This window comes from Aegilops tauschii, chromosome 3, assembly GCF_002575655.3.
Source record: "Aegilops tauschii subsp. strangulata cultivar AL8/78 chromosome 3, Aet v6.0, whole genome shotgun sequence".
NCBI lineage: Eukaryota > Viridiplantae > Streptophyta > Magnoliopsida > Poales > Poaceae > Aegilops > Aegilops tauschii.
Window position 1 is genome coordinate 529,814,708 of NC_053037.3, and position 27,301 is coordinate 529,842,008.

General features: G+C 46.2%; 1 protein-coding gene and 1 pseudogene across 1 annotated transcript; both read left to right on the top strand.

The window, feature by feature from the left end:
* Positions 1–1,042: 1,042 nt before the first annotated feature.
* On the top strand, positions 1,043–18,835 carry LOC109738081 (tryptophan decarboxylase 2-like; annotated as a pseudogene).
* LOC120976917 (uncharacterized) lies at positions 2,011–5,352 on the top strand. The gene has a single exon (XM_045235092.1). It carries the CDS (start codon positions 3,898–3,900, stop codon positions 5,263–5,265), a length of 1,368 nt encoding a protein of 455 aa, XP_045091027.1. The 5' UTR covers positions 2,011–3,897; the 3' UTR covers positions 5,266–5,352.
* Positions 18,836–27,301: the final 8,466 nt, after the last annotated feature.

The window sequence follows — 27,301 nt, forward strand, 5'->3', positions numbered from 1 at the left end:
TAGAGCTCATCCTCTCATCGCAGATCTGAGCCCTGCCCGACGTCACACCAGTGGCTGGTCTGATTCCGGTGACCGAGCAGAACCAATCTCCCCAACGGCGTCGGAGCTCCCTTGGCCGGAATAGAGTCAGAGATGGAAGGTAAGGACCATGGCTCCACGGCAATCATCTCGACTAACCACACGGGCATCTGGGAGGATGACTTGAAGATTACATAAACGAATCTGGTACTGACGTGAGAGGGAGGGAAAGGTCACTGCAAAGGAAGCACCCATCTGTCCCCAACCATGCCTCGCAACCTTTGCAGCTTCGCCACTCCGTCGTCGGTTTGCTCACCCATAGCTGCTCATACCAGGGGAGAGAGATATGGGGAAAGCCGGGGAGAAGAAGGGGAAGGGGAAGAGATTGGGCGGGGGTTAAGAATGGCCCTGAGGACGCGGAGCACTGCAGCCTTTTTTACTGGAGGGGTAGTGGGGAGTCGAGGTTAAGAGACGATGTGTCTCGCCTCTTCAATATCTCACATCAGTCACAGAATGACAGGAAGATGAGCCAATACTAAATCTACTACCCCTATAGAAGGAAGAGAGTAGGCAGATCCAAACATTCAGGAACATTCATTAACAACATCTAAAGACCAGTAATCCTTCGGTGTTTAACACAGCAAGCCACACAATTACGAGCGCTGATCACGATCGCTAATTAAAAAAAACCACCCATCCCATGACCGGACAGCTTCTCCTACCCAAACTGTCCCGCCCAGCGCCAGTGAAAGTGGTCCTCTAACATGAAGGAGAGAAGTCACCTAAACTACAATTTTCTAACTTTCCTTCTTCACATTCATATGATTAAGCCTAAAATAAATTGAATTAATTTGCAAATTACAAATCTACTGTATACATTTACAAAAATTACATACAAACAAAATTATGATGCAATAAAATCAATTTACATAAACAGTAACCACGTACATGACCTGCTACAGTAGATAAATACATTATTCGCTAAAATGATTCTAACTTTCCTTCTTTGTTTTGCACTAGATTGTACTGTAGCTTAATGGTAGAGGATCCACTTCCAGCGCGAGTTATCCATCCACGCCTCCTCCTCCCGCCCCGCGCCCCGCCACCGCTGGGAGCGGGTTCCGCCGCTGCGCCCCGCTGGCCCTCCTCTCCCTCCCCGCCACCGCTCCCCAGCGGGTGCCGCCGCTGCGCCCCGCCACCGCTAGGGGGCGGGTGCCGCCGGTCTGCTGCTGCTTCCACCCGGCCCTTCCTCCTCTTTGTCTACGCCAAGAATTCGATTACCATGGATCAACACGTTCGTGCGGCTGTTTATTCGCTCAAGGGGCAGACGGAGCAGGGCGGAGTGGCTCTCGCTCCAGGGGCGAGCAGCAGAGCGTCCTGGAGACGTACAATCCTGTCAGCGGGAGGATCTACGCCGTCCTCATTGTTCTTGGTGCTTCTCTGGCGCTCAGATTGGTGTCGCTTGCTGTGCTACATCGTCGGCCAGAAAAACAAGTCTGGTCCATCCGGAGAGCAGCACAAGGTGCGCATACAACTTGTTATGCATTTTTCTGGTCTGTAGATGTACATTGATTCTGATCTGATGGTGCTATTTTTCGTGTTGTTTCTGTTCTTCACTGGCAGTCAGTGGTCTAAACTGTTTGGGATTCAGCAAAGGGATAGCTACATACTGGCTGGTACAGAACATTTGGGGACACTTGGAATCCCTTATCGGTACTTCGTTTTCGTTTGACGCAGCCCTATTAGAAAATATAATTGTTATGTCCTGTTGTGTCATAGTGGTTTGTGTATAACCAGAATTCAGAATTAACTCAAGTTGACAAGTGCGAGTGCCTGCGATATTCTCAGGTTGCAGCTTCTCGAATGCTGAATGTTTAGTCTCTTCAGACTCCAGATTGCCACCACTTGGACAAAGTCGAGCCAGCGGCCGTCCCCCACGACCATGACGGCCACCTCGGTCCTCTCCCCCTCCTCTTTTGACTGCCGGTAATTTTGCCGATGCTTCCTGGCTTCAATTACCAGTTTAAATATGCAAATATTCACCTCCTTGTGCAATTCAGGTCCGTTTAAATTATACTTCCATGGTTTAAAATCTGGATAAAATTACTATAGCAGTACTCTGATTCGCTCTGTAGCTTCTCTTTGGCACTTGGAACAAAGGAATAGAAATTGGTTGTTGAGGTAAGGTAATTAAGAAAAAAAATCCCCATTGTTTTTTGTTTGTCTGATTGTGGTTATAGTCTATTTTAAGCCCATATATTTTTCTGTTGTTGTGAATTGTACTCACCTGCATGTAGAAATAGTAAGATAAAATTGTTTCACTTTTGAGTATATACTAAAGTTCAGGATATTGGGAAGCTTTCTCACATCATGCAAGGATATAAAACCTAGAAAAATTCAGACAGTAGTAAAGCCATCACACAACGTCTCCTAGGAGCATCTCAAATGTCCTTCGAGAAACTTAATATAAGCAGGTTAACTGAAGTGAATTTTCGTCTCTTTGCTTTGCATCACTTTCATGAAGCCTTCGGTACCCTAAATCTTTACAAGGAAGCTAGGCCAGTGTATTTTTGTAATGATATTTAGTTCTATAGGCAACCTGCTTGCATAGTATATTATAACCTCTTCTTAACTTGCCTTTAATAACAAACATGATGGTACACAAATTAGTTTTAGGATGATACTACTAAGATGAATCTTTCCAGGTGTACCGTGGAAACAAATAATCTTATGCCATTTTAATTTATTGAATACTGCAGACGTACAAATATTCATTCACGAGAGTGCACCAAGAACAATTGTTTTGGACTTTTTGAAGTTAAATTCTGTGACTTTGTACATAAATGCTTAGGTACATTACAACGTAGAATTTCATAAGTATAATTTTTAAAACTTCAAGTAGAAATTCATTTGTACTTTTTTTTTGCCTTTTATGATTGAACTATTTTTCTATTTATACGTGAATTTTCACGTGCAAGCTTACTAATTTGCTTAAGTTCAGTAAGTAAGTGTTGGTCGACAGGCTATGTTCTGACGTTGTATGTTCAAGATTTATAATAAGTAAATATTAGATGAAGCAACTTGGGGCAAGCTTAAAATCATGTCTAATAGATATCTTTTCTTGCTACATCTGTAGCAAGATTTTCAAGTTGTTAGCCATGCAAAAAGTAAGCTAGATTTTCAAGTTGCTTGTGTGCAGTACTCTGGTTTTCAGGTTTAATTCTTCTTACATGTATCCGCTGTTGTATTTAAAAAAGGATCCAGATCGATGACTTCATATGATATTTTCCTGCATTTTTGTTTATTGTTTATGTACATAAAAAAGGAAATTTTCCTGCAACTGCAACCACATAATCCGTAGTTTGTTGGTTTGTTTCTAATAATAATATGTGTGATCTTTTTCCTTTGAAGTTCGAACCTTTTGATTTTAGGGATGCCATTTATAAAGATAAAGAAAAATATTTCCAGAGTTTTTAAAATTGTTCAAATTGTAAAGGTCGTTCAGATTTGAAAAGGAATATAGAAGCTGGTAGGAGCATAGAAGCAAGCGAGCGAATGAACGGAAGAGCCAGCGAGCGAAGGGATGTTATTGGGCCAGGCCCAATCGGGTCTTCCTTCAGGCGGCATCTCGGACACGCGCCGCTGAAGGCGGCATCTAGGAGCTCCCTACTGTTCAGCTCGGGGCAGTGGCTGTCAGTCCCCTTGCGGGCCATTGTTTTCGTGGGTCGCGTGTGGCTTCCGCCTGCGATACAGTGTCTTTCCTATTTATTCGGTTGTTTATGAACCGTATCTTTTCTATTTACTAGGTAACTGCCCTTGCGTAGCCACGGGAAAGTAGATATAGCTTAAACGGCATATATACACCATGACCCTTGATTCATGTGTAAGCTTAACTCCCAGTACCACACGTCAAAATGCATGTTGTCTCTTCTCCAACTACACCCACCTTTCCAGCTCCGCGTCACCTCCCACCAACCTGAGGCGTTCCTGGTCCACTTCGACCTGCCGGCGCACCGCGATGACGCCGTGCGGAGGGGCTCCATCAAGGTGGACGTCTTCAAGTTCTTCATCCGTGCTTGGCACGAAGACGACCACGCAGCTATCATGAGCTTGCCGCTGCACGTCCGTATCGTCGTTGAAGGCCTCCCGATGCAGTTCTGGTCCTTGGAGGGGGCGGACGAGGCGTTCGGCGACTTCGGCCGCATCGACCGCCTTGACAGCCGGACCCTGGAGCGAGGCCACACCAAGACCTTCGCCTGCTGGCTCTGGACATGGAACGTCGCGCACATCCCCACCACGCGGGCGCTCTGGGTGCTCAAGAGGGGAGCGGGCCGCGTCGACGAGATCATCGGCTACTCCCCTCCTGATCGTCGCATCCCTCCTCCGCCGGGCGTCCGCCGCTACGACATGCTCATCCACGTGGATCGGATGGAGGACTGGACCCCGCTCTCGCCGCGCTCCTCGCACTCGGGACAGAGCGGGATTCCTTCCTCCTCCGACGATGACGACGACCGCCCCTTTCCACGGACCGAGCCTGGCTCCTGGGCTGCTGGCGTCGAGGACGGCCAGGCCCCGGGGAGGAGGGCGGCTCCGAGGGCGCCGGCTTCCGGATGCAGGGGCGGGCCTCGGGTCGACGATCGCCGCGACCAAGACCGCGACGACGAGCAAGGTGGGCTGCGGCGCACCTGGAAGGACGCGTTTCTGGGCAACTCTTGCCACGCCAAGGGCAAGGCCACTGACGTCGTCGAGGCCGCTCCCCGGCCACGCAACAAGGCTCCCTCTGATCGTCGCCATGAAGACCAAACCAAGGACAAAGTCAAGCACAAGAAGGCAAAGGAGGGCTCTGTTCTCAGGGCCACTCCCCCGCTCCCACTCCGACCGCGCGAGCCCGCACGCCAGAGCGCCTCCGAGCCTGACCCGGTGGCCCAGTTTTTCTCCTTCCCTGGCGGGCGCACCCTCTCCCCTCCGCCTCGTACAGACGTCATGCAGCTGGAGATCAAGAACGCCATGCGCGACGCGCTTACTTCCCCGCTGGCCTTTGAAGATGGCGGCCGCTCGCCGCCCCACGCTTCGACGCGCCGTGGGGCCGTGGACGGCTTCCCGGAGGACGACATTCTGCCATGCATCGCCGACCTCGATGCCCCTCTCAGCAGCCCTTGCATCTCCACCCCGGCTCCTGCTGCTGTGGGTTTTCAAGTCGCCGCCATAACCCAGAAGGTTGACTGCCTCCACATCGATGCTGGGTAAGGGAGCACCAGTCAGGCGGGCGGTTCGCCGCGTCTGTTCAGCCCCTCTCCGACGACCATCCTCGACGCCCCGCCCGCTCCGCCCGTCCGGCCACGCTCTTCAGCCCCTCCGAAAGTGCGGGCCACTTCTGCTCCTTCTCGCCGGAGCGCGCGTCAGGCCGCGTCCGGCTGCACTGTGCCGGTGGCTCAGCGCGCGGCGCTGCGCCTCGTCCAGGAGCTCGGTGGCCTCGGCCCAAAGGATCGGATGACTCCGGCGGCGGCGGCGGCTCTGCTCAAGCGCTTCGAGGAGCCTCTGTCCCGTAGCGACATCAAGGCGATCGCTAAGCTCACCGGCCTGGACAGTAAGGCCCTGGAAATCGCGGCCGGGATGGCCGGCGCGGACGCTGAGGATGTAGTTTGATCATTTTAGTTTTAGCTACTAGTCTTCGTCGACGACTGGTCTTAAACCAGTTCGAGTTAGGATTAGTCTTCATGTGTAGTCTTCGGTTAGCAGGATCAGTTTGTAGTCATCACCGGGATTTTGGGTCTATTGGAGGCCGGCGGTGCCCCCTGGATAGATGTAATGTGTGTTGTAACCCCTCTGTTTTATATGTTAGTCGACGAAGCGAACACCACTGTCTCCATGTTTGACACAAATTACAGGATCATGTCGTGGAACGTTAGGGGCCTGAACGCACCGGCTAGACGATCTGCAGTTAGAGAGGTGGCGCAGGCAAATAAGATTTCAATCCTAAACCTTCAAGAAACTAAATTGGAGACATGGACTCCTGACATGGCTCGCGACGTTGGGGGAAATCTTCTGCAGAGCTGCGTCGTGCTTCCGGCAATGGGCACGAGAGGGGGCGCGGCAATTTTCTGGGACAAGCAGACAGTCGAGATCACGGATCAGATCATCGCTAGTTTCTCCATCACGGCAAGGGTGAAGATCATTAGTACAGGCTGCTCGTTTTGGATGACTACGGTCTACGGCCCGACGGACGACCAACAGAAAGCCAACTTTCTGTCGGAACTGGCTGCGGTTGCGCCGCCTGCAACAGAGCCATGGATGCTGAATGGCGATTTCAACATGATATACCAAGCTAGAGACAAAAACAACTTCAACATCAACAGAAGGATGATGGGCCGTTTCCGCAGAGCAATTGACCTCGACGGGGTGAAAGAGTTCAAATGCAAAAACAGGAGATTTACGTGGAGCAGTGAGAGGGAGGACCCAACTCTTTGCAGTATCGACAAAGTTTTCTGTAACCTGGCATGGGAGGATATGCACCCAAGTTTCGTCCTCATGGCGGCTTCCACTTCGTTCTCTGATCATTGCTCTCTGGTGCTGGCTAATGGAGTTAGGCCTGTCACCAAGGCAAGGTTCAGATTTGAGAACTTTTGGACAGTTTTCCCTCACTTCCAGGAGACAGTGCAGCACGCATGGGAGAGGCCTGTCCGCCACGACTGCCCGTTCGTCAGGATGAAGAAGATGGAATGAGTAGCGGTGGATCTAAAGGTTTGGAGCAAAAGCTTGTTTGGGGGTGCAAAACTTCAATTCCACATTGCAAACGAGGTTATCATGAGGCTCGACGTGGCGCAGGAGGCCAGACCGCTGTCAACTGATGAGCTTCACCTGAGGAAGCAGCTTAAACTGAAGGTTCTCGGGCTGGCAGCAATTGAAAGGGCTCGCAAGAAGCAGGCCTCCAGGATTTCTTGGCTCCGCGCAGGAGATGCCAACTCAAAGTTCTTCCATGCCCGCCTCCTCTCGCGTCGTAGAAAAAATTACATCCACTCCATCAAAAAGGGCGACGCCATTGTCACGGAGCCGCGAGAGAAAGCTCAGCTGGCCTTCGATCACTTCGCCCGCGGCCTTGGCGAATCCCTGCAACGGAGCTGCACGCTTAACTGGGACCTGCTTCAGCTACCAGCCGTCGACCTGCAAGGCATTGATCTACCTTTCTCTGAGCAAGAAATCTGGGCTGCCATCAAGGCATCTCCGACTGAAAAAGCTCTCGGGCCGGATGGTTACACCGGCAAGTTCTTCAGATCATGTTGGCACATTATCAAACAAGATATCATGGCGGTTTTCCAAAAGTTCTACAACCTAGCGGGTGACAACTTTGCTGATCTGAACACTGCCTTCATTGCCTTGCTACCAAAGAAGGATGGAGCAACAGAGATGGGCCACTTCCGACCGATCAGCCTCATTCATTCCATTGCTAAGCTGATTGCAAAAGTGCTGTCCATGAGGCTGGCGTCTCGACTACAAGACCTGATTTCCCCTGCACAAATGGCGTTCCAGAAGGGAAAATGCTTGCATGAAAGCTACCAATACGTGCAGGGCTATGTCAGGGCGCTCCATCGGCAGAAAAAAGGGCCCTTCTGTTCAAGCTGGATATTGCAAAAGCTTTCGATTCTATCTCCTGGGCTTATCTCCTGGAGCTTATGCAAAAGCTGGGTTTTCCCCCGAGATGGCGTGATTGGATTGCGCTAATGCTATCGTCGGCCTCTTCTTCGGTGCTGCTAAACGGGGAGCCGGGCGATCACTTCTGGCACATGCAAGGATTAAGACAGGGCGACCCCCTCTCCCCTCTGCTCTTCATCATCGCAATTGACCCGCTCCACCATCTGCTTGCTGCTGCGTCCGATCTTGGGGTCCTGGCGCCTCTGCCGGGCCGCGGTCCAAGCTTGCGGGTTAGCTTATACGCCGATGACGCAGTTATCTTCGCAAATCCATCTGCTCAGGAGGTGGGCAAGTTGCTTGATCTGTTGGACAGTTTTGGACAAGCCACCGGACTGAAACTGAATCAAAGAAAATCATCAGTTGTTGCAATCTGCTGTGAAGATCTGAATGTGCCGGATTTGCTACAGGGTTTTGGTGGACAGATTGTCAGTTTCCCGATAACTTACCTGGGGCTCCCAATCTCGCCAACTCGCCTCAGAATGGCGCATTTCCAATTCCTGATCGATAGATTGAAAGCACGGCTGGCCGGCTGGAAGGGCAAGCTCCTTAATATAGCTGGGAGAAGAGTCCTCGTCAGATGCGTCCTCTCTGCCCTACCAACTTTTGCGATGACTGCACTGAAGATACCAAAGAATATCCTGAAGGAAATGGACAAATCGCGAAAACGCTTCCTATGGGCACAAGACGATGAGCTCTCTGGTGGAAAGTGCAAGGTCTCCTGGGAAAAGGTTTGCTCCCCTCTAGACTGTGGAGGCCTTGGTTTACTGGACCTGCACAAATTCAACCGTGCGCTGAGATTGCGATGGCAGTGGCTCGCATGGGCGCGGCCGGATAAGCCTTGGGTTGCCGTGACCCCTACTCCTGACGATCATGAAAGGGCTATGTTCGGCAAAGCGACATCAATCCATGTTGGCAATGGAAACAAGACCAACTTCTGGAAAGATAGCTGGATCGGTGACGAGCCACTGTCCACAGCCTTCCCTGCTCTGTTCAGTCATGCGAGGCGCAAAAACAGGTCGGTTCGGGTGGCTCTAGCCAATGATCAGTGGATTTCAGATTAAGGGCTCTGTTCGGCAAAGCGACATCAATCCATGTTGGCAATGGAAACAAGACCAACTTCTGGAAAGATAGCTGGATCGGTGACGACCCACTGTCCACAGCCTTCCCTGCTCTGTTCAGTCACGCGAGGCGCAAAAACAGGTCGGTTCGGGTGGCTCTAGCCAATGATCAGTGGATTTCAGATTTGCAACATGGAGATACTGCCGCAATAGCACCTCAGTTTCTACAGATGTGGCAGCTCATTGACGTCGCACGCATTACCATGGCTCCTGACCAAGAAGATGAAATCACTTGGAAGCTCACTCGCGAAGGTACATAGAGACCGCCTGTGGTGCAATGACAGATTGCAGAGAAGAGGCTGGCCCAATGGCTATTTCTGCCCTCTGTGCACCAGAAATTTGGAAACATCTACCCATCTGATTTGGGGCTGCAGCTTCTCGCAACAGGTTTGGGGGAAATGTGCCAGATGGTCGGGCTGCTCTTCGCTCGCACCAGACACGAGGTCTCCGCTCAGCTAGGCTCAGACTTGCCAACTCCTCATCAACAAGACTGCTACCGCAAACAGGCGTGGAATCAAAACTCTGATCATCATGATCGCCTGGGAATTATGGAGGGCAAGAAACCACTGCGTTTTCCGGGCAAAAACACCTCGGGTGGAAGATGTCATCGCGGCGATTAGGACCAATATCGAGCAATGGAGATTGGCCGGAGCCAAATTCATAGAGCCTCCCTTCGGGGACACAATTAGTGAAAATTAGCCTAATCAGAGGGGAGATAGCTGTACTTTTCTAATTTCATCCACTTGATCACTTGATCTACATGTTTCCACTGCTTTCTGCTAAATCAATGAAGCCGGTGATTTGCCGGGTCTTTCAAAAAAAAAAACTTTTGGCTCACCACAAATGAAATCGCCATCATCGGTTGTACTCACACAGATATTGTCCATAATAATATTCTTCCTAAGTCACATATATGGCCACAATGAATATTATTGGTTATGCACAAGCATGGACTCATCTTGTTCTTTTCTTTATATTAATCACCAAACCAGCCTTTTCAATTATCAACAAACTAACCCTTGTACTGGACACAACATTCAAATACATAACACACTGATAGACTAAATATTTTTTTAATGATGAAAGCAATGGAAAGTGGCGTTGGATGACAAGTGGAAAAACAAGAAACTTATGAAAACAAGTAACCAACTTTCATTCCCATGGTAGAGAAAATGTGCATCGCCACATGCTGCATGTTTGCGGACATGCTAGGTTCAACAATGGCCATTTTCTCTTCTTTACCATAACAATCTCCCTCTTTTCCTCTGTCGGACATAATTTCTATGTTACAATTACATGCAACTCATACAATATTCTTCATGTTACATTCATCAAGGGGCGCTTCTCCTTGGCAGCGCCATGACCTTCCTTGTTCACGGTGCTCTGGCCTCTTCTCCTCGAGGAGGATGGTGGCCTCGCGACACGGTGTGAGCGGGATGTGGTACCCTAGCTGGCGGGCACAAGATCATGGGATAAATGAGAGGAAATCGGGAAAGAAATAAAGAGATTTTATGGGCAAAAAAAAATCTAGACAAAAAAGGAAGGAAATAAACCAAGATTGATCCTTTTATAAGGCAAGGAAGGAAGAGATCTTATGACGTGAATTGATTGCATATGCATTTCCTAAGAAGAGATTGATTACCATACATTACGAGAATTGATAGGTTGATACGAGGTAGTATCTTTTCTATTTATTCGGTTGTTTATAGGTTGATGATACGAGGTAGTAAGATATCTTCCTTGCATGGTAGCCAAGGCTCACGGTACACGTGATATATACCGTATGTGCTGATCGCCTCCTCCCTCATCTCTCTCGCTTGCAATCTCTCTCCTGCCAGGATTGCAAACCCTATCATGTGAACATCTCATCGATCCTCATGCCCGCAGATCGATATTTTCTAATGCCCCGCGCTAAACTTTTTCTTGGTTTGTTGTTGCCAAGGGACGGGAGTGGTACCGGCAATGGAGACGACGGCGGCTGGTCGATGCGGCCGATGGATGCGGAGCAGCTTCGGGAGTGCGGGCACCGGATGGTGGATTTCATCGCCGACTACTACAAATCCATCGAGACATTTTCCGTCCTCAGTCAAGTCCAGGCACGGTCACTCTTGACTCTTCTCCAAATCCTGCAATACGAACTTGCAATTTTTTTCAAACTTGTTTTTTTAACCTGGGAGTTTGCTCAGATGCTGCTTCTGCAACATTATCTCCTTGTTAATATGACTTGTTCGCCCATTGACCCAGCCACTAGTTTAATCCATTCTATAAATAATTCTCTGGTACTTCGGTCGCCTATATACATATATAATCTAAACTAAATTCTTCGGTAACATTTGATATGAAGCAGCTCAACATAGGATCGGTAACATTTGGTCACGGTATGATTCCCTTCCTGGATATCTTGAGAAAATATGGTTAAGCTGCAGTGGCGGGGAGGACCCGTATCTGATACGCCTGATATATCACTTTTTTTTTGGGGGTGATATATCACTTTTCAGAAGCATCTGTTCATCATAGCCACTATGTACAAGGACTTGGAACATCATTTTCCTTCTCTCTTTATTTTAAGGGATACAAAACTGTGCATCCGTCATGTTGTGAAATGGTGATGTTACCATTAAAGAACTAAGAAAACAGTCAAACATACTACTCGTTCGTCTACAGAAGATGGATTGTGTTAAGTACTATATTTAGCACTCTAATAAGATTGGTGCATTGATCGGGTGTTTTCGTTGCAGCCAGGATATCTAAATGAACTTCTTCCAGATTTAGCTCCAAACCGACCTGACACTTTGGAAGTTTGGATGCCCTTTTTGATGGTGATCTTCCTTCTAGTGCACTTTCAAGTGACATTGGAATTTACGTTTTATCAATTGCAATCCATAAACTATGCTTAACCAATCCTAAATTTTATTCATAAAACTTTTCTGATGTCCAGATATACGAGAGAAGGCGAACCCTATCCCTCCCGCACCGCCACCCGCGAGGCGGCCGGGGAGGGCGCCCCGATCTCCTCCGCTCGGCCCCCTCTCCCTCCCTACTCCCCCTCGCCGCCGCTGGAGGGCACGGCCGGGCGAAGCCCGGTCTGCGCAGGCGGCGGCGGGGCTTCCTTCGTCCCCTCGCGCGGGTGGTCAGGCGCGGGCCAGATCCGCCGGGCTTGGGCGCCGGACTGGTTGGCGGGTGCGGCGGCACGGCGTGCTGCGGAGTGGTCGGCGACGAGCTCCTGGCGGCGGTGCGGCGGGCGTCATGGTGGTGGTTCTCGCCTCTTGGCACGCGGGGCTGACTCCGGGGCGGCGGCGCGGGCATGGTTCCTGTGAGCGCGGCCTCGGCCTCCCCTGCTCGGCCGGTGGGTCTCGGTGGGGGGGGGGGGGGCTTCTCCCTGCGGAGATCTGGCTTGCGGGATCTTCCAGATCCCGGCAAGGATGGTGGCGACCCGTGCACGAGAGATGGAGGTCTTCGATCAGATCTGGGTGAAAACCTGCTATTGGCTATTGCCCAGGCCGGCGATGGCGACGCTGTCTGCGTCGTTCCCTTCCTGAAGGCATCGTCGTGGAGAAGTTCAAGGCCATTCTCTGCTACCTCCGGGGGAAACCCTAGATCAGTAGATTGGATGACGGCGGCTCTCTGGTGTCGTTTTCCCCCCTGGGGGCGTCATTCTTGGAGGTGCACACGGGCTCGAGGGACTAGAGGACGGCGACTTTGGTGGAGCGGTGCTTCATCTTTCACATTGATGGTGGCGGATCTCGGCGGCATGGTGCTGTGGAGACTCGGCGTCTGATGCGCGGAGATGGACTCGTGCAGGAGGAGGAAGCTGTCTGGCGTCATGGGGACGTCGATGGCAGAGTGGCCAGACAAGGTAGAAGCCTCAATATGATCTGAAGACGGACCTGTGGAAGATGGCGGCGACGACACACGAGTGCGTCTGACCGTTTTGTGCCCCAGACCCGGTATGTGGCTCGGCTGGGGCTTCCGAATGAGTTTCGGCTTCCGGCTTTTGATGTTAGGCTTAGGTGAGTGGTTTGGGTAGTGGCCCAGCTAGCACCCCCTCATCATATTGGATAGGAGTAGCGGCATATGTTGCCAAGATGGTGGATTCAGACACATTGTTGTAATACTTTGTACGGTCCTCGAGAATAATCAATAAAGTGGCCGTATGCATCTCCCAGTTGCAGAGGCCGGGGGTCATCCTCCTTTTCTAAAAAAAAAGATATACGAGAGAAGATAGTACCGGGAGTAACTCACTGGCAAAGTCCAAATTATTTTGCTTACTATCCCTCAAATAGTAGCACTGCTGGATTCCTGGGGGAGATGCTTAGTGCTGCCTTTAACATCGTTGGCTTCAGTTGGATAACCTCTCCTGCTGCAACCGAGTTAGAGGTTATAGTCTTAGACTGGTTTGCAAAAATGCTTAAGCTTCCAAGCCAGTTTCTATCATCTGGTAAGGCTGCAACCATATTTTTTAGTTTGATGCACAAACTATTTGTTGATCACAACATATATTTTTGCAATTCTGTTCTTTATATGTAGTGCCTTTTAATTAATTTGCATCTCTAGATATGATATAAATGATAAGGTTACGATTAACAAACACTATGTGGAACATCACTTACTTGGCTATTCAATTACTTTTTTATCGTGTATTTCCATTCTTTATTTATTAAGGTAACGTTTCTTGTTTCCTTCTTGACATATTGATCGTTTTGTCTAGTTTAACATTACTACGTAGAATACCGAACTACTTTTTACAGCTGCTCCATAAAAATGTGGTCATTTCTTACTTTCTTGCAGGCTCCAATGCAAGATACTAACTATAATTTTCAATCATATTGTGCTATAAAAACACAAAAATCCAGCGACATTATTTCCACAATCAGTTATATGCTTTTTCACACAGCCATACTTTTGAATAGCTGATGGTATGCACCCTAGGACAATCTACATTATTGAGCGGTTGTAATACTTATCAAGATGTACCGTTAATTTACCCGCAAAAAAATGTACAATTAATTAGCAATCGCATAACTATGTAGGATTATCAATATTGCCAAAATGGTGGTCCTATGTAGGATTATTTTCATGTTCGTGGATCTTATAATCATGAATAGGATCTGACCTAAAAACAATTATGGCTCCAGAGATCGTATGGTCCGAACCATGGAACTTGAGTTATATGCTACCAAGCTGTTATTGTCCTATATGTCGATCGGAATCGGAATAGTTTCATAGGGTTCTATGATCATGTGATACAGACTGTGATTTGGACTATCCTTGATCCGAGACATCTAATTTATAGATTCTTCTATAGTAGAATGGTACATAGAGCTGCTATCTTTTGATATAGAATGTGCATAGTGTCCTTAGCTAAAGTCACTGAGTTTCTCTACTGCGTCCCTCTTTACAGCGGTTGGTGGAGGAGTAATCCAGGGTAGTGCCAGTGAAGCTGTCCTTGTTGTACTATTGGCTGCACGAGATAGAACCTTAGAAATGCACGGGAAAAAATCCCTTGAAAAATTAGTAGTTTATGCATCTGATCAGACACATTCTGCTCTGCAAAAGGCATGCCAGGTATGCATATGTAATACAACTCAAGTCTCACTAGAATGATTTCTAGTTATCTTTTGTTATGAAATATGAATAAATTACCAGACTTTGTCGGTTCTTTGGATTTGATGTTATTCAAGGAATGACAATGAAGCAGTTAGATAATGTGAATTATGTTCTTGTACCTTTTTTATCTGTTTTTCCTAAGATATAATTCTTCTTTTTATAGATTGCATGAATTTTCCCAGAGAACTTCAGAGTTGTGAAGGCTGACTACAGTAATAGTTACGCTGTTGCACCTGAAGCAGTTAGTGAAGCCATTTCCGTTGATTTGTCATCTGGGTTGATACCATTCTTCATCTGTGCAACAGTAAGCAATAAGCTGTGATTTCTTTGTATGCAAGCTTCTTAGGTTAATGAAAACTTGGGGGAATTTCAACATTTAAGTCTTGACATGATTTACTATACTTTAAATAAATAACTTTGAGTCAGTATACTGAAAGTTCAGAAAATATCTTCTGCAAGTTCACAATTTTGATACTAGTCTGTCTTCCGACTATCTTTGTGCAAAATTACGGGAGCTACATTTATGTATTAAAAAATTTCAGTCGTGTGTTGTCTTGAATTATTCCGTTCTTGATTCTTGTGTACTAGCGCATGGTACAGTCTGTGTGTGCGGGGGATTTGTGTTGGGGATGGGGGCAATTTATGATCATGGAGAAATTACGTGAAAATGACCCTCAGAAGTTGTAAATTCCGTGAGAATATGTCGTATAAGTTTGAAGTAATCTCAATAATTTTTAGCTCTACTACAATGCATGTTCTACATCCATGCAAATTTCATGATTAATTCAATCCCATTTAAAAGATAAAAAATGCTTAGTACTAGTGTCATGGTACAGTCATTACATAGTTGTCTTCTCTGTATCTTGTAAATAAGATTGAATTCGATCCTTGCATTCTGCATTGGATATAGAAACATCCCCTTCCCTATTACTGTTGATTACGGGTCCGTTTGGGAGCTCAGTTTTTTTGAAGTATTCTGATAATACTTCGGTTTCTAAAAATATTGAAGTATCAAATACTTTAAAGCGTTTGGATCCAATAAATTCTGTGGTTTATAAACTGAAGTATTGTGCAAAACTGCAGTTTTTTTTGCCATACTCAAAACTTCACTCCCGACCACTTTTTTTCTATAAACTGAAGTATTGTATGAAATTGCAATATTCATTTGCCAGGCACTCCAATACTTCAGTTTTGGAATACCATAGTTTCAATAGAGCTGAGCTCCCAAACTAAGCCTACTTTTTTTTCGTGAAAACGCAAAAGCCTTGTGTTTCGATCCATTGATAGAAAAGAAGTTTTTGTACAAGTCCTAAAGAGGACCAACACCTCTCCATACAACTCGACCCAAAACCTAGTATAGGGGAGAAGTTGGCAAAGTCCTCGGGCCCCCGCGTCCGCCACTCATGAGCCTCAGCCTTCTATAGCATATTAGCCCTGAATTTGCAACTAGGCCATTTTCACGATATATGTCGTTGTAGTGGATATGCAAACATCTGAGTGAAGGAGGGCAATATTATTATCCTGATGTAGATGATCAAGATCATGCTCTTGACTTGCGGGCATGAGGGTCTTGGCCATTGCCGAATCCTCCATAGAGCTTCCCTAATCTACTGCCATATTAGGCCACTACCTGTTCGATGACCCTGATCACCTGCTCATCTTTTGTTGTGGTTCTTTTTGGGTGAACGCGGTCAAACCAATTAATTTTAACGCACCAACCAGTAGAACCAAAAGCCCAGACTGATGGAGAAGTTTGGGAAATCCAAATATACTTAAACAGTAACATGATAAATGTTGCAGAAAGTAATTACTTAAATGGCATTCTCTTATTTTAATAGTTGTGCTTAGCTTTTTATCTACTCATTAGTACAATCTATATTTTTTCTCCATGTTTATCTTCTAAAGAATTTATTTGTTTCAGGTAGGCACAACATCTTCATCGGCCGTGGACCCCTTGCATAAATTAGGAAAGATAGCACAGGTGTTTGAGCCCGTTGCTTGTGATAATTAGGAAATTACCAATATTAGTATAATGAAATCCATCTATGTATTTAATGTTTTCTATTTATATATTTTCTAAAAGAATGTTGAACTTCTACCAGCTATGCATAGAACACTGTTTTGTTACTGCTAGTTGAAGACCTAATTATTATCTCCACTTTTGAGGAACAAGTCTGCGTTTTGATGGATAACTAATCCGTTAACAACGGTCCCCAGAAATTTTTAGATGGGACCAGAATTTCGAAGAGGAATTCTTTTTATATTACTAAATTTAGTTTATTTTTCGTATTTTAGTCCTAAGTAATGCAAATTTGTGGTAGAGCAAGAAATAAGTTTCGATCAATCTGTGGGATCTTTTACGGAGAATGCTTTTGGAATGTTGGTTCCACATTCCCATTGTTATTAGCTATATTATTTTGTATATTACTTGTGACAAATTATAGAAACATATATTTAAATATATTGATAAAAAATTGATCGATTGCTTATGTTTATTATTTTTGTTAGGCCCATGACATGTGGTTCCACATTGATGCTGCATATGCTGGAAGTGCTTGCATATGCCCAGAGTACCGACATCACCTTGATGGGGTAGAAGAAGCTGATTCATTCAATATGAATGCACACAAATGGTTTCTCACAAACTTCGACTGTTCCTTGTTATGGGTTAAGGTAAGCCATGTGATGATGTTCCAATTGGAGTACCATGTTTTACACATCTGGAATATTTATTTACTTGTATTTTCTACGCATATTACATTAATATTATGTCAATATTACCAAATGCACAAACTTACATGATGCATAATAAACAGGACAAGAGTTATCTCATAGAAGCATAAGGTTTTTGACAAGTTCGAACTTTTCAAAAGGTAGATTAATCCACTACCATGAACAATAATAAAATTATCACAAGAGAAAAATAGAGAAGGGAAGGATATATCGAAACCTTATTCTTAAGATACTCTGGATTTGTATAAACCTTATTCCTTGTTAAGTGTACTATTTATCTCTTGCATACAGTTTAGTACATAATATTTTGACAAGGAATGCAACATTAGATTAATACTTCAATAAATTATATCTAGTTTCTTCTTTGTAGAACTAATATTTACCTAACATTAAGTGTTAGCAATAAGCTTCGGTATTGCTATATAAATCACAAGTGGTAATAACGTGTGGTCAAATGATTTTAAAAATTCACCAAGGAACCAAAGTTTGCTTGTATCCCATGTGGTATTGGATGGCTTCACAGTGTGCCATCAAAAGAGATCTGAGCAGTTTGTGTTAGGTGGGCCTGCCCATTATTCAATATCATTGTTCCTATTAGAGAAATTGTAGCCTTTCTACTATATTTACTTTGCCTGCAATTGGAGGATCAATATATAGTTCATACACATATGTCTATTACAAAAAAAGAATCTTACAATTTAATGTTGCTCAACACCATATATCAATGTGTTAACGTCTAGCTTACCAAGTGCAGTCACTATGACAGTATGACTCGTCACATTGTTGTTCAGACTATATGCGGCAGTTCCTTGTATGACAATTGAATTGATTTCTCTTACCAAGTGGAGCTTTTATTTTAGATCACTCAAGCTATGGATGGTATTGAGGCTTTATGGCGTGGAAAACCTGCAGAGCTATATCAGAAAGCACATACAGTTGGCTAAACGGTTTGAACAACTTGTATTATCTGATTCAAGATTTGAGGTAACAGAGAAAATAAACCAGTTAGTACATCTATTTAAGGATACTATGGAACTCTATGTTCCTGTAGTTCAAAAGAACATCATGTTTTCTTCTTCCATTGGAAATCTCTATTTTATAGAGTTCTTATTTACTTCACTAATTTAGGTAGTAACTCCAAGGAACTTTTCCCTTGTGTGTTTCCGCCTTCTGCCCCCAACTTCGGAGGATGACAATGGCCGTAACCTTAACTACAGCCTAATGGATACCTGTAACTCAAGTGGAAAGATCTTCATATCACATACGGTTGGTTATTAGCAGATCCTTCAATGATCTCCATATGTATTCATGAAGCATAAATATCCACTGATTTCCTGTGTGGTACTTTTTTCTTCAACAGGTTCTTTCCGGAAAATTTGTCTTGAGATTTGCCGTTGGAGCACCACTGACCGAGGAGAAACATGTGGATGCTGCTTGGAAGCTTTTGCAAGATGAGGCCAGCAAGATAGATCTTAGGAAGTTCGTAGATTATAAATGCAGATGCTTATTGATTAAGCTCCACCATTTAGGCCTATTATCTTGATTAGCTTTTACAGTTGCTCATACAAACATTTTTGCAAGGTCCACATGAAGTCATAATAACAGTGATTACCGGCTTCATCGACCAAGGATTGTTAAAATAATATCAACCCCATATGGGTTCAAAAGAAGTATGAAATACAAACTTTTACCTTGTGAGAAGTAATTTGGGCTGACCACGATGTGCAAACTTTGGTTTAAGTAAGGATTAGTTTACCGCACTAGTACCTTGATCACTAGGCGTATTTTTGCCAGTGTTTACATACTCACCCAACGCCTTAAAAATCTGTTGATTTGAGCCATTAATGCGTAGATCTATTGTGGCTAATTGATTGGTAGTAGACATGCTAACACTTACAGAGGTGCCCTTGAGTAGAGGGGCGAGCCTAGCCTCGCCAGATTAAGTGATGACGCTTTTACGGTCTTTCTTGAAAGTCGCCATGAACACCTCCATAGCTCGCCACAAGAAGCTGCAAAGGTCACGCGAGTGGACATAGACTTCTCCCCTGATATGTACTGTATTACATAGAGCACAACACATGGGATCCAATGAAAAAAAAAACATTTCAAACATCTAAGAGTAGCACAGAAGCAACCTTTTGTTTTGGAATGGTGTACAGTAACTATGAACTTGATATGCTGTTCTACAGTGATTGAAATTGCCATTGGACACCGGAGAAAAAGCAACTGCATAACTAATGCTCAACAGCCAAATAATGGACTAGCAAAATACCATGACAAAACTTAAAAGCTATTATTTGGTACTTTTAAAGAATTGTCATACGAGCAGAAGAGTTAATTCTGAATACTTGGCAGAACTTCAATACCAGACTCGATTGCATTGCGAAATATTGTCTAAAACTGTGAAATGATTTTTTCAGCAAGTCTTTGCGTTTTCTTTTTCTTAAAAAAAAATACATAAGAAAAGTAGCCTCACATGTAAATTGTATGCTACCCCCCTCCCCTCCACCTGTTTCTCTCATCTTCTCAGCTTGGCATCGCCATGGACGTCATCCACTGCCCGGTCCGGCACCACCTCTCACGTCTACCCATGGTGAAAGCTTGAACATCTTCACACTCTTGGTCTCTGGCATTTGCTTGAGCACCTTGCGAGCATCGCCCAACAAAGTCAGTTCAGCCAACAGTGCCTTGATCACTATGCAAGACTCCGCGAGCCGCCTCCTTGCGCCGCCGCAGCATCCCATCCCGACAAGCGATCCACCCGCCGCCCCCTCACCGGCCTCACGCTTGCTCCTCTCGCTGCCCCCCGCTGGCCGCCGCTCCCTCGCTGACTGTCAAGACCCCGATCCTAAGTCACACCGATCTAGCATATAACACATCATATCACTTTGCGGCCTCTCGCACGGTATTCCCACGGGTGCCACCTTACCTGGCCCGGGATCGTTTGCGCCTTTTGGCTCACGTATATGATAGTGTCGCTAGCATCTATATGGCAGAGAACCCGGGCCGACATGACTAGTCGTAAACCCAAAGTGGCACTAACTTACAGGGACAGACATACATGATCCAGCAACGGACGTGTCGGTCATCAGCGAGTGAATCCGAGCTGTAGCAGCTGGGCTAACAGGACTCCGGGTAATCCGGGCTGTAGCAGGCTAACACGACTCCGATAGACACCGCGTGACATTTCCCTGAAGGGACAGACACAGGAACGAAGAAGGACACATGCCGGCCAGCCTAAGTGTTCCGGAGCAGTAGCAAGCTACCATGGCTCAGTGAAAGCACTAGGAGACATTTCCCGATAAAAGAGTCTACCAAGGATAAACAACTAGGTTGTCGGATCCCACACATACCAAGCATTTTAAATTATACACACAATATGCTCGATATGTGCAAATACAACATGGCATCACAACAAAACTCTATAACTCAAAGTATTTATTCATTAGGCTCCGAAGAGCCAGATTTTACAAACATGGGTCTGATGACCCATCATTCAAGTCATACAAGCAACAAGCACAAGCGGAAGCTTAACTTGTCTGAGTACAGACAACTACAAATGAAAAGGTTGAGAAGCCTGACTATCTACAAGACCCTGCCGAGGGCACAAGATCATAGCTGAGGTAACAAGCTAAACGTCGAAGCCCACGCGGAACTACTAGTGATACTGAAGTACCTCTGCAAAAACATAAATTAAGCAAACGTGAGTACAAATATACCCAGCAAGACTTACATCAGAACTAGCTACATATGCATCAGTATCAACAAAGGGGTGGTAGAGTTTAAATGCAGCAAGCCAGTTTTGACTCAGTGGCTATCCAGAACTACGTCTGCAAGTAACTCTTTTGGGGTGGCGCACACGAGTCCACATATTCACCAAATCAATACACCACTACGGATCCGCTCCCGTCTCCCTACGAGAAGGCCATCCATAGCACTCACGCTTATCTTGTGCATTTTAGAGTATCCACTTTCACTTGTCTATGAACTGTATAGGCAACCCAGAGGTCCTTTACCGCGGACGCGGCTATTCGAATAGATCATTTATAACCCAGCAGGGGTGTACTTCTTCACACATGTTTCCACCACTTAGCGTCTGCACACGACATGTGTGCTCGGCAGACTTCAAGCGAAAGCTGACGTGGGTGTAGACCACGACCTGACTAACCACACAAGTCCCTAGTCCAGGTTTATCGCCTATTCAGGTTCCATCCGAAGGGAGTCCGGCCGAGGTTTCCACTTACGGGCCCGAACGATGTGTGCAGGGTTCCCGAGGCACCAAACGGGCGTCCCGGTACACCGTGCCACGTGCCTACCGCATCACAACCCACCCCTCGGGTCAGCGATGCGCACGGCCTCCAGCATACTACAAACACCAGAAACTACTTGCAACTCCTGGACGGAGGACAAGGGGGGTTAATAAGTCGAGCGGGGTCATATTTCAGGGCCCAACGTGTGGTAGTAGCTGTTCATGGATCACAAACACAGAACTCAGTTCCTGAGGATGGTTTCAATGAGACAACCCACCATGTACTCCTGCATGTCCTCTCACCGATACCTTTACCAAATCGTGTTCACACACTTAGCTCTCAACAGTAGGACATGTTCACCACATTCCAATTCATCCCCGATGAATCAGATCTGACTCAACTCTAAGCAGTAGCAGGCATGACAACAAGCATGAATGAGTAGGCACATCAGGGCTCAAACAACTCCTACTCATGCTAGTGGGTTTCATCTATTTACTGTGGCAATGACAGGTCATGCAGAGGAAAGGGGTTCAACTACCGCAGCATGTAACAGTTGAATCATTATTGTCCTAATGCAGTAAAAGTGAGCAGGAGCGAGAGAGTGGGATTGTATCGGAATGAACAAGGGGGTTTTGCTTGCCTGACACTTCTAAAGATAGTATAGCTCTTCATCGGTGTCATCGATCTCATCGTCGGAACCACGTTTACTGAGAAGGGACAAACACCGACAAACAAGAGGGAACACAATCAATGCAATGCAACAATATGATGCATGATTATGACATGGCAATATGTTGTGATTTGAGCTAATGCAACTACCAACAGAAGGGTTTGGGTTGATTTGAACCAAAGGTTCAAATTCAGATTCAAACTATGAATTCCAAAGTGCATTAACATGTTTTGAACTATACAGTAAGGTTAAGCTGCTTTAACATGCATGAAACCTGTACCAATGGATAGATTGGATTTTTTGATATTTTTCATATATAAATCTTTTCATCTGGAGTTACGGTTTAATTTCTATGAATTTTAGAAGTTTAGGATATTTTCTGAAATTAATAAATCATTTCTGATTTATTTTAAATCCCAGAGAATATTTACTGCGTCAGCATGACGTCACTGTGATGTCAGCGGGTCAACGGGGCTGCCAGGTCAAACTGACCAGTGGGGCCCGCGTGTCGGTGCCTAAGTAAACTAACCTAATTAATTTAGCACTAACCTAGGTTAACTAGCAGGGCCGGGCCCGCGTGTCAGTGTCCCAGGGGAGGTCAAATCCTGGTCAACAATGGTCAAACTCGCCGGAGTTGACCCGCGGCTCGTCGCCGGTGAAGCTCGACACGGCGGAGGGGCTCGGAATTTGCCCACAGTCGACCAAATCGACTACGGTTTGGTCCTACACGTAGCTGGAGTTCGTGCGCGTCCAGCGGAGCCTTCAGCTCACCCCGGGGCGGACCCAAACGACGACAGTTACGACGTAGGCGGCGGCCGGAGTTCGGGCGCACTCGGGAACGAGGCTATGTGTTGGAAATATGCCCTAGAGGCAATAATAAATAGGTTATTATTATATTTCCTTGTTCATGATAATCATTTATTATCCATGCTAGAATTGTATTGATAGGAAACTCAGATACATGTGTGGATACATAGACAACACCATGTCCCTAGTAAGCCTCTAGTTGACTAGCTCGTTGATCAATAGATGGTTACGGTTTCCTGACCATGGACATTGGATGTCGTTGATAACGGGATCACATCATTAGGAGAATGATGTGATGGACAAGACCCAATCCTAAGCCTAGCACAAGATCGTGTAGTTCGTTTGCTCAGAGCTTTTCTAATGTCAAGTATCATTTCCTTAGACCATGAGATTGTGCAACTCCCGGATACCGTAGGAATGCTTTGGGTGTACCAAACGTCACAACGTAACTGGGTGGCTATAAAGGTGCACTACAGGTATCTCCGAAAGTGTCTGTTGGGTTGGCACGAATCGAGACTGGGATTTGTCACTCCGTGTAAACGGAGAGGTATCTCTGGGCCCACTCGGTGGGACATCATCATAATGTGCACAGTGTGACCAAGGAGTTGATCACGGGATGATGTGAGTTACGGAACGAGTAAAGAGACTTGCCGGTAACGAGATTGAACAAGGTATCGGGATACCGACGATCGAATCTCGAGCAAGTAACATACCGATAGACAAAGGGAATTGTATACAGGATTGATTGAATCCCCGACATCGTGGTTCATCCGATGAGATCATCGTGGAACATGTGGGAGCCAACATGGGTATCCAGATCCCGCTGTTGGTTATTGACCGGAGAACGTCTCGGTCATGTCTGCATGGTTCCCGAACCCGTAGGGTCTACACGCTTAAGGTTCGATGATGCTAGGGTTATAGGGATTAAATGTACATGGTTACCGAATGTTGTTCGGAGTCCCGGATGAGATCCCGGACATCACGAGGAGTCCCGGAATGGTCCGGAGGTAAAGATTTATATATAGGAAGTATGGTTTTGGCCACCGGAAGTGTTCCGGGCATCACCGGTAGTGTACCGGGACCACCGGAGGGGTCCGGGGGTCCACCGGGAGGGGCCACGGGCCCCGGAGGCATACATGGGCCAAGTGTGAGAAGGGACCAGCCCCTAGGTGGGCTGGGGCGCCTCCCCACCAAGGCCCATGCGCCTAGAGAGAAGAGGGGGCAAACCCTAGGGCAGATGGGCCCTAAAGGCCCATGCCTGGTGCGCCTCCCTCTCCCCCCCCCCCACTTGGCCGCCACCCCAGATTGGGATTGGGGCTGCCGCCACCCCTACGGAGGGAACCCTAGGTGGGGGCGCAGCCCTCCCTCTCCCCCTATATATAGTGGAGGCAAAGGGGCAGCCCAACGCACGAAGTTCTTCTTCTCTTGGCGCAGCCCTTCCCCTCTTCCTCCTCCTCTCTCGCGGTGCTTGGCGAAGCCCTGCAGGATTGCCACGCTCCTCCACCACCACCACGCCATCGTGCTGCTGCTGTACGGAGTCTTCCCCAACCTCTCCCTCTCTCCTTGCTGGATCAAGGCGTGGGAGACGTCACCGGGCTGCACGTGTGTTGAACGCGGAGGCACCGTTCTTCGGCGCTTAGATCGGAATCAACCGCGATCTGAATCGCTACGAGTACGACTCCTTCATCCGCGTTCTTGCAACGCTTCCGCATCGCGATCTACAAGGGTATGTAGATGCACTCCCCTTCCCCTCGTTGCTAGATTACTCCATAGATTGATCTTGGTGTTGCGTAGAAAATTTTGAATTTCTGCTACGTTCACCAACAGTGGCATCATGAGCTAGGTCTATGCGTAGTTTCTATGCACGAGTAGAACACAAAGCAGTTGTGGGCGTAGATGTTGCCAATTCTTCTTGCCGCTACTAGTCTTATCTTGTTTCGGCGGCATTGTGGGATGAAGCGGCCCGGACCGACCTTACACGTACGCTTACGTGAGACAGGTTCCACCGACTGACATGCACTAGTTGCATAAGGTGGCTAGCGGGTGTCTGTCTCTCCCACTTTAGTCGGAACAGATTCGATGAAAAGGGTCCTTATGAAGGGTAAATAGAAATTGGCATATCACGTTGTGGTTTTACGTAGGTAAGAAACGTTCTTGCTAGAAATCTATACAAGCCACGTAAAAACTTGCAACAACAATTAGAGGACGTCTAACTTGTTTTTGCAGCATGTGCTATGTGATGTGATATGGCCAGAAGATGTGATGAATGATATATGTGATGTATGAGATTGATCATATTCTTGTAATAGGAATCACGACTTGCATGTCGATGAGTATGACAACCGGCAGGAGCCATAGGAGTTGTCTTTATTTTTTGTATGACCTGCGTGTCATTGAATAACGCCATGTAAATTACTTTACTTTATTGCTAAGCGCGTTAGCCATAGAAGTAGAAGTAATCGTTGGCGTGACAACTTCATGAAGACACAATGATGGAGATCATGGTGTCATGCCGGTGACAAAGATGATCATGGTGCCCCAAAGATGCAGATCAAAGGAGCAAAATGATATTGGCCATATCATGTCACTATTTGATTGCATGTGATGTTTATCATGTTATGCATCTTATTTGCTTAGAACAACGGTAGTAAGTAAGATGATCCCTTATAATAATTTCAAGAAAGTGTTCCCCCTAACTGTGCACCGTTGCGAAGGTTCGTTGTTTCGAAGCACCACGTGATGATCGGGTGTGATAGATTCTAACGTTCGAATACAACGGGTGTTGACGAGCCTAGCATGTACAGACATGGCCTCGGAACACATGCAAAACACTTAGGTTGACTTGACGAGCCTAGCATGTACAGACATGGCCTCGGAACACAAAAGACCGAAAGGTCGAGCATGAGTCGTATAGAAGATACGATCAACATGGAGATGTTCACCGATGATGACTAGTCCGTCTCACGTGATGATCGGACACGGCCTAGTTTGACTCGGATCATGTATCACTTAGATGACTAGAGGGATGTCGATATGAGTGGGAGTTCATTAAATAATCAGATGAACTTCATTATCATGAACATAGTCAAAAGGTCTTTGCAAATTATGTCATACGCTTTAGTTCTACTGTTTAAGATATGTTCCTAGAGAAAATTTAGTTGAAAGTTGGTAGTAGCAATTATGCGGACTGGGTCCGTAAACTGAGGATTGTCCTCATTGCTGCACAGAAGGCTTATGTCCTTAATGCACCGCTCGGTGTGCTGAACCTCAGCGTCGTCTGTAGATGTTGCGAAACATCTGACATACACGTTTTGATGACTACGTGATAGTTCAGTGCGTAATGCTAACGGTTTAGAATTGTGGCACCAAAGACGGTTTTTGAAACGTCGCAGAACATATGAGATGTTCCGAAGACTGAAATTGGGATTTCGGACTAGTGCCCACGTCAAGAGGTATGAGACCTCTGACAAGTTTCTTAAGCCTGCAAACTAAGGGAGAAAAGCTCAATCGTTGAGCATGTGCTCAGATTGTTTGAGTACTACAATCACTTGAATCGAGTGGGAGTTAATCTTCCAGATGAGATAGTGATGGTTCTCCATAATCACTGTCACCAAGCTATTAGAGCTTCGTGATGAACTATAAATATCAAGGATAGATGATGATCCTTGAGCAACTCGCGATGTTTGACACCGCGAAAGTAGAAATCAAGAAGGAGCATCAATTGTTGATGGTTAATAAAACCACTAGTTTCTAGAAGGGCAAGGGCAAAAGGGATACTTCATGAAACAGCAAATCATTTGCTGCTCTAGTGAAGAATCCCAAGGTTGAACCCAAACCCGAGACTAAGTGCTTCTGTAATGAGGGGAACGGTCACTGAAGCGGAACTACCCTAGATACTTGGTAGATGAGAAGGCAGGCAAGGTCGACAGAAGTATATTGGATATACATTATATGAATGTGTACTTTACTAGTACTCCTAGCAGCACCGGGGTATTAGATACCGGTTCGGTTGCTAAGTGTTAGTAACTCGAAATAAAAGCTGCGGAATAAACGGAGACTAGCTAAAGGTGAGATGACGATGTGTGTTGGAAGTGTTTCCAAGGTTGATGTGATCAAGCATCGCATGCTCCCTCTACCATCGAGATTGGTGTTTACGTTGAGCATAAACATGATTGGATTATGTTTATCGCAATACGGTTATTCATTTAAGGAGAATAATGGTTGCTCTGTTTATTTGAATAATACCTTCAATGGTCTTGCACCTAAAATGAATCTCGATCGTAGTGATACACATGTTCATGCCAAAAGATATAAAATAGCAATGATAGTACCACATACTTGTGGCACTGCCACTTGAGTCATATTGGTATAAAACGCATGAAGAAGCTCCATGTAGATGGATCTTTGGA